The 9,238-nt window shown below is 38.9% G+C and overlaps 1 protein-coding gene across 1 annotated transcript in view; it reads right to left on the bottom strand.

The window, feature by feature from the left end:
* LOC107572969 (calmodulin-binding transcription activator 2-like) overlaps positions 1-9,238 on the bottom strand; it is a 25,711-nt gene that overhangs the window by 3,123 nt on the left and 13,350 nt on the right. Inside the window, exon 10 of the mRNA XM_016259409.1 lies at positions 3,592-3,749. Within this exon, the coding sequence (XP_016114895.1) occupies positions 3,592-3,749 (158 nt within the window). The remainder of the gene's footprint in view (positions 1-3,591; positions 3,750-9,238) is intronic.

Genomic DNA, 9,238 nt, shown 5'->3' with positions numbered 1-9,238 from the left:
TGAGAGTGTGTGTGTGTGTGTGTGTGTGTGAGAGAGAGAGAGTGTGTGTGTTTGAGTATGAGTGTGAGAGTGTGAGTGTGAGAGTGTGTGTGTGTGTGTTTGAGTATGAGTGTGAGAGTGTGTGTGTGTGTGAGAGTGTGAGTGTGAGAGAGAGAGTGTGTGTGTGTGTGTGTGTGAGAGAGAGAGAGTGTGTGTGTTTGAGAGAGATAGAGTGTGTGTGTGTGTGAGAGAGAGAGAGTGTGTGTGTTTGAGAGAGATAGAGTGTGTGTGTGTGTGAGAGAGAGAGAGTGTGTGTGTTTGAGAGAGATAGAGTGTGTGTGTGTGTGAGAGAGAGAGAGTGTGTGTGTTTGAGAGAGATAGAGTGTGTGTGTGTGTGAGAGAGAGAGAGTGTGTGTGTTTGAGAGAGATAGAGTGTGTGTGTGTGTGAGAGAGAGAGAGTGTGTGTGTTTGAGAGAGATAGAGTGTGTGTGTGTGTGAGAGAGAGAGAGTGTGTGTGTTTGAGAGAGATAGAGTGTGTGTGTGTGTGAGAGAGAGAGAGTGTGTGTGTTTGAGAGAGATAGAGTGTGTGTGTGTGTGAGAGAGAGAGAGTGTGTGTGTTTGAGAGAGATAGAGTGTGTGTGTGTGTGAGAGAGAGAGAGTGTGTGTGTTTGAGAGAGATAGAGTGTGTGTGTGTGTGAGAGAGAGAGAGTGTGTGTGTTTGAGTATGAGTGTGAGAGTGTGTGTGTGTGTGAGAGTGTGAGTGTGAGAGAGAGAGTGTGTGTGTGTGTGTGTGTGTGAGTATGAGTGTGAGTGTGAGTGTGAGTGTGAGTGTGTGTGTGTGAGTGTTGGGGGGTGCACCAACATGGAAAACCCGCTATTAATACATGCATACTGAAGTGATGTCACTGACAAAGTTGACATTCCGCCGCTAACCCTGATAACACGTGTTCATAAATCCAGCGCTCAACAACACACTGCACATCCTCCAGCGCTCTACCACTCTCTCACACACACACACACACACACACACACACACACACTGCAGCATTACGACAGTATCATTCAGATACGATTACAGTTCTTATTAATATTCCAAAGTAGCTTTCATTTTTCTATTTTCATTTTATTTAAGTTTGATAATTTTGTTGTGTTTTTGTAATCATTATTTTATATTGTAATAACATTTTGCAAGATTACTGTTTTTTTCTGTATGTGTGAGTGTGTGTGTGTGTGTGTGTGTGAGTATGAGTGTGAGTGTGAGTGTGAGTGTGAGTGTGTGTGTGTGAGTGTTGGGGGGTGCACCAACATGGAAAACCCGCTATTAATACATGCATACTGAAGTGATGTCACTGACAAAGTTGACATTCCGCCGCTAACCCTGATAACACGTGTTCATAAATCCAGCGCTCAACAACACACTGCCAGCGCTCCAGCGCTCTACCACTCTCTCACACACACACACTCTCTCACACACACACACACTCTCTCACACACACACACACACACACACACTGCAGCATTACGACAGTATCATTCAGATACGATTACAGTTCTTATTAATATTCCAAAGTAGCTTTCATTTTTCTATTTTCATTTTATTTAAGTTTGATAATTTTGTTGTGTTTTTGTAATCCTTATTTTACATTGTAATAACATTTTGCAAGATTACTGTTTTTTTCTGTATTTCTGATCAAATAAATGCAGCCTTGATGAGCAGAAGACACTTCTTTAAAAACATTACAAGTCTCACTGATCCCAAACTTTTCAGCGGTAGTGTATCTATAAAATATAATATATTTATTTTATAATTTTAAACATTTATTTATCTCAAGTTTATATTATTTATAGTTTTAGTCAACTACAATAACTCTGACACAAGCTTACAAAAGGTGCTGACATGATCTTCTGGAGAACGTTCTGGCAAGGAGATAAAGTCAAGAGCAGGGAGGGAAATCAATCAGAGAAAGCGTAAAACATTTGTTGTATTCGAGAAGATTCAAAATGTTTAAATGGAAGAAATACTGTAAAAAAAATTTTTGAAATTAGGGTTGCAAAAAGGTGGAAAATTTCCAGTAAATGTCGGAAATATTCCAGAAATTTTGGAAACTTTCGCTGATTTTTTTTTTTGGAATATTCCAGGAATTTTGGGAAAGTTTCCGGAAACTTACCAGAAATGTTCCACCCCTAGTTGAAATAATCACCAAGTTTCCACACTAAAGAATTACACTTTTGATTTATTTATATCTACACTGCAATATTTACCTACAGATATTTTACTAAAACATTTGAATACATATTTGAGTGATGATGCAAACATATTTTTTGTTTAAATTCACTGAGTCAATTCAAACGGGCAGTGAATCAAACTCTAAAATCAATCAAATTCTATCAGCAGAATTTATGTCAAAAATAAAAAGCCTATTACAAATAATCACAATTTTCCCAATGCTTAATTTCATTATCGTCCGTAAATAAATCCTGAGTGTTAATGGACGAGACTGGGAAGTGTCTGTGTGCATCTAATGAAGATGTTTTTTAATAATTCCTGCATTAATCAGCTCCAGCCGACTGTTTCTCATGTGCTGGTAATCCCAAGGTCATGGGTTTGATTCCCAGGGAATGTGTGAACTAATAAAATCCGTATCTTGAATACAATTCAAGCTGCTTTGGATAAAAGCATTTACCAAATGGCATAAATGTAAATACTAGAGCCCGACCGATATGGGTTTTTGTGGGCCGATACGGATACCGATATTAGGGAGTAAAAAGGCCAAAATCGATATATCGGCCGATATTCTTTGTGGCAAACAAGTTTATTTTTTCTGACCCCACTGATTTATATTTGGTCATGTTATTTGTTCAAGTTTTTGTTGATATTTTGAATTAGATATTATTTTTTACATTTGAATAATTTTCAAGTTTTAGCTATTTTATTGTGTTTCTATCATTTTTATTAGTTTTTCTTTTAAATATGTCCATTTAGGTTAGTTTTTTAGTTTTAGTTTATTTAGTTTTAGCTATTTTAGTACTTACACTTGGCAACTAGCTGAAATAAAATAAGTTTTATTATAAAGTTTTTATAAACAGGGCTCGTACACATTTTTACCAATAAATTTCCATGACTTTTGAGAAAATATTCATGACCTAATGTTCCATTATTTTACAAGTACACATGTAAAATAAGAATAAAAATCTGTTTGAATTTATTATAGCACATGTGACCCTGCTAATCAGAAATTAAGTTTTGATATATTTATGGTAGGAAATTTACAAAATATCTTCATGGAACATGATCTTTACTTAATATCCCAATGATTTTTGGCATAAAAGAGAAATGTATAATTGTGACCCATACAATGTATTGTTGGCTATTGCTACAAATATCCCCCAGCGACTTAACACTGCTTTTGTGCTGCAGGGACACATTTTATTTTATACATATATTTTTAAGTAATTAATTTATTTATAGTTGTAGTTTTAGTTAACAATGATAAAACAAGTATGCTTAGATACTGGTAAAACAAGACAAAAGCACTGAGGAAGAACACAGAAACTCGAGTTCATCGCTGTATTATTCGGAGAACTCGCCGAGACTCTGGTGTGTGTTTGTACCTGGTTCTCAGGAGTCAAGCGCGGCGCGGAGCTCTGGTTCCTCGACAGATGCTGATGATAGTGAATCATGTGATTCTGCTGACTGTTATTTGACATTTCTGCCATTCGCCGCTCCATCTGCTCCAAACGCTCCAGAATCGACATCCTGAACTGGTTATCTAGAGAGAACATCACAGAACATTCACCGCTGTAATGTGACGCAATTCTGAAGGATGAGAAGTAACTGCATGAGAGATTAAACTGAATAAATGGACGTTCTCTCCTAGAATACAGCGGGAGCTCAGAGTGAGTTTGCTAAAGCAACTATACTGGGAAAAAACTAGTGCAAATCTTTACTAATAAATTGCTAGTGAATTTCACAAATAATTACAAAGAAACAGCAAGTTGAATTACACATTGAATTAACTTGAAATTTCGAAGTAGAAAAACTGAAATAATATTATCTCATCAAACATACTTTAATAATCTTGTGTTTTTGTCATCATTTAATAACGTCTATATAAGTTTTAGTTTATTTAGATATTTCAGTTATTTTTGTACTTCCACTTAAATGAAAGGAAAATGACAAATGTTGTCTCACACACGCAGTCACACACTCATGCAGACTCACGCACGCACACACACACACAGTCACACACACACACACACACTCACACACACACACACTCACACACACACACACTCACACACACACACACTCACACACACACACACTCACACACACACACACTCACACACACACACACTCACACACACACACACTCACACACACACACACTCACACACACACACACTCACACACACACACACTCACACACACACACACTCACACACACACACACTCACACACACACACACTCACACACACACACACTCAGTGACACACACACACGCAGTCACACACTCATGCAGACTCACGCACGCACACACACACACTCTCACACACTCACGCCGCGCGCACACACACACTCACAGTTCAGTCACACACACACACGCAGTCACACACTCATGCAGACTCACGCACGCACACACACACACTCACAGTCACACACACTCTCTCTCACACACGCACAGTCACACACTCACGCGCACACACACACACACACACAGTCACACACTCACACACAGTCACACACTCACACAGTCACACACACACTCACGCACGCACACACTCACACGCGCGCGTGCACGCACGCACGCTCACACACACACACACACACTCAGTCACACACACACACACTGTCGCGCGCGCGCACACCTCACTCACTCACACGCTCACTCACTCACTAACACACACACTCACTCACTAACACACACTCTCACTCACTCATTCACACTCACTCACACACACACACACACACACACTCTCACACACACACACACACAATCACACACACACTCTCACACGCACACACACAATCACACACACACTCTCACACACACTCTCACACGCACACACACGTACAGTGATCTCTAAGATGAACCTCCAAACACACTTAGAGCAGTTTTAACACGCAGTCTGTCCTACCTACACCATCCATGTGTCTCTGCGCCATTGTTCAGATGATCCGATACAAACAGCGAATCAGAAAAAGCACAACTCCATCTCTCTCTCTCTCTCTCGGTCAGGACTGAGACATGTTCGAAAATGTGAGTACACAAGCATAAAAATGTTTTTGAGCCCAAACACACTCAGTACTCAGACACACAATCAGAGAAGTACAGGTGCATCCGATCACAGAGCGACACGTGAGAGAGAGCCAGACGGACGAAAGAAAGTATTCCACACGGACAAGATCCTGCTGGATCCTGACAGACGTCTGTCCTCGAGCGGGGAAAGTCCCGAATGAGACGAGAGAGGGACGCAGCGGAGCTTAAATTACTGAGAGAGACAGACCTCGTACACATGGATTTAAATAGGCTTTAAGTGAGCGGCAGAAATAGAAACCGGCTGATATCCACACTGAAGCGCAGAACTATAGACACGCAGACAAACAGAGCAAAGCCGTGTCAGTGATGTGTGTCTATTAGAAAGAAGAGAAAGATTTCGGTCTGATGTTCACGATTAACTTGTTATTTATATACTATAATATTCATTAATATTTTTACATTTTCTCTCTCGGTTTTTATTTTAATTTGAGTTAAAGCTTTTATTTTTATATTTTCAGTTTTATTTACATTTTTGAAAGCAATTTTATTATGTCCTTTTATTAATTTTTTATATAGCTTTAATTCATTTTTTGCTTAATTTTAGTAGGTTTAGTACATAAACTTAACTTTAAGTAAGTCTAATATTTATAATTTATATTATTTATGCTTTATTTAAATACTATTTAATACTCGTACACTGGACGAATAGAGTTTCAATCACGGTCACGGATTAATTACGACGTTTAGCGCTTTAATGCTCGGAACAGACGGTTGTGATGAAATACTAATAAATCATAATCTACAAATAATAAATAAAGCGATTCATTTTGTGAGTCCCGAAGTTTCAATAACTACTTTCTTCAATAATAACAATAATTATTGAGTGGAAATTTGATTTCAAGTCAACATTATTTATATAGCGCTTTTCAAAATACATATTGTTTCAAAGCAGCTTTACAGAAAATCATAACGTTAATATTTATAAAATATTAATATCTTCATGCCTCATATTTTGCATTTATCAGATTAGAGCTGAATGATAATTTAATCACATTTTGCAATGATATAAACACAGAGCTGATATTTGCTATAAAGTACATATTTCTTGTGAGTGTTGGGAATATATCCAAATTTTTTAGTATTTTAATTTAGATTAGCGTTAGATCATTTTAATATATTAATAATAATTTAATTTAAATACTTTTAAGTCGCCGTTCAGAACCCCTGAAATCAACGCATGTGCCGCTGTCCTGTGCTTTGAGTTCACTCTTTTTGAAATATCACACAATAATTTCTATATCTTTATTTTATTTTATTTGATTACTTCCATATTTCTCACGCAAACGTCATCTTCTGTCACCTGTGATCACGTTTCATCCCTGCGCTTCTGCTCTTATGACCATCATCTCTCTTCTGTTACGAGCACAGATCAAATGATACGGCTATTCTCATCTGTGATGCTCTTCACATGGAGGATCAGAGCGAGTGTGTGTGTGTGTGTGTGTGTGTGTGAGAGAGAGTGAGTGAGGGTGTATGTTTCCCCTTCATGGGAACTTTGAACTGCGTCCTCTAGCGGTCGCTATGGGGAACGCCTCGTCGTGACCCGTGTCTGAAGCATACATTGGCCATACACTGGCCAGCTATCTCTCTATGGGTGAGACGTCCTCTAAGACTCCCCTCCTTGACATCTCGCTCGGATGCAAGGGCATACACAGCAGCAGCCGGTCGGGCTGTCACATCATTGCACACGATGGTGATGCTCCCAAGTATATCAGGCTGACCTGCTGAAAGACTGGGATAGCGACCTTCACGAAGTCCAGGTCTGAGCCCGAACAACCCAGGGGTCCTAGCCACGCACACACACAATCACACACACACTCTCACACACACTCTCACACGCACACACACGTACAGTGATCTCTAAGATGAACCTCCAAACACACTTAGAGCAGTTTTAACACGCAGTCTGTCCTACCTACACCATCCATGTGTCTCTGCGCCATTGTTCAGATGATCCGATACAAACAGCGAATCAGAAAAAGCACAACTCCATCTCTCTCTCTCTCTCTCGGTCAGGACTGAGACATGTTCGAAAATGTGAGTACACAAGCATAAAAATGTTTTTGAGCCCAAACACACTCAGTACTCAGACACACAATCAGAGAAGTACAGGTGCATCCGATCACAGAGCGACACGTGAGAGAGAGCCAGACGGACGAAAGAAAGTATTCCACACGGACAAGATCCTGCTGGATCCTGACAGACGTCTGTCCTCGAGCGGGGAAAGTCCCGAATGAGACGAGAGAGGGACGCAGCGGAGCTTAAATTACTGAGAGAGACAGACCTCGTACACATGGATTTAAATAGGCTTTAAGTGAGCGGCAGAAATAGAAACCGGCTGATATCCACACTGAAGCGCAGAACTATAGACACGCAGACAAACAGAGCAAAGCCGTGTCAGTGATGTGTGTCTATTAGAAAGAAGAGAAAGATTTCGGTCTGATGTTCACGATTAACTTGTTATTTATATACTATAATATTCATTAATATTTTTACATTTTCTCTCTCGGTTTTTATTTTAATTTGAGTTAAAGCTTTTATTTTTATATTTTCAGTTTTATTTACATTTTTGAAAGCAATTTTATTATGTCCTTTTATTAATTTTTTATATAGCTTTAATTCATTTTTTGCTTAATTTTAGTAGGTTTAGTACATAAACTTAACTTTAAGTAAGTCTAATATTTATAATTTATATTATTTATGCTTTATTTAAATACTATTTAATACTCGTACACTGGACGAATAGAGTTTCAATCACGGTCACGGATTAATTACGACGTTTAGCGCTTTAATGCTCGGAACAGACGGTTGTGATGAAATACTAATAAATCATAATCTACAAATAATAAATAAAGCGATTCATTTTGTGAGTCCCGAAGTTTCAATAACTACTTTCTTCAATAATAACAATAATTATTGAGTGGAAATTTGATTTCAAGTCAACATTATTTATATAGCGCTTTTCAAAATACATATTGTTTCAAAGCAGCTTTACAGAAAATCATAACGTTAATATTTATAAAATATTAATATCTTCATGCCTCATACTTGCATTTATCAGATTAGAGCTGAATGATAATTTAATCACATTTTGCAATGATATAAACACAGAGCTGATATTTGCTATAAAGTACATATTTCTTGTGAGTGTTGGGAATATATCCAAATTTTTTAGTATTTTAATTTAGATTAGCGTTAGATCATTTTAATATATTAATAATAATTTAATTTAAATACTTTTAAGTCGCCGTTCAGAACCCCTGAAATCAACGCATGTGCCGCTGTCCTGTGCTTTGAGTTCACTCTTTTTGAAATATAACACAATAATTTCTATATCTTTATTTTATTTGATTACTTCCATATTTCTCACGCAAACGTCATCTTCTGTCACCTGTGATCACGTTTCATCCCTGCGCTTCTGCTCTTATGACCATCATCTCTCTTCTGTTACGAGCACAGATCAAATGATACGGCTATTCTCATCTGTGATGCTCTTCACATGGAGGATCAGAGCGAGTGTGTGTGTGTGTGTGTGTGTGTGAGTGTGTGTGAGAGAGAGAGTGAGTGAGGGTGTATGTTTCCCCTTCATGGGAACTTTGAACTGCGTCCTCTAGCGGTCGCTATGGGGAACGCCTCGTCGTGACCCGTGTCTGAAGCATATATAGAGAGACGCTGGCCCAGCTATCTCTCTATGGGTGAGACGTACTCTAAGACTCCCCTCCTTGACATCTCGCTCGGATGCAAGGGCATACACAGCAGCAGCCGGTCGGGCTGTCACATCATTGCACACGATGGTGATGCTCCCAAGTATATCAGGCTGACCTGCTGAAAGACTGGGATAGCGACCTTCACGAAGTCCAGGTCTGAGCCCGAACAACCCAGGGGTCCTAGCCAGTCTCAGTTTGAGGATCAGAGACTGGCTCAGAAGGCTAGTGTC

Source organism: Sinocyclocheilus grahami, unplaced genomic scaffold, assembly GCF_001515645.1.
Source record: "Sinocyclocheilus grahami isolate Dianchi unplaced genomic scaffold, SAMN03320097.WGS_v1.1 scaffold1842.1, whole genome shotgun sequence".
In the NCBI taxonomy this organism is placed as follows: Eukaryota; Metazoa; Chordata; class Actinopteri; order Cypriniformes; family Cyprinidae; genus Sinocyclocheilus; species Sinocyclocheilus grahami.
Note: the sequence above shows the minus strand (reverse complement) of the source record. Positions and strands in the feature narration are given on the sequence as shown.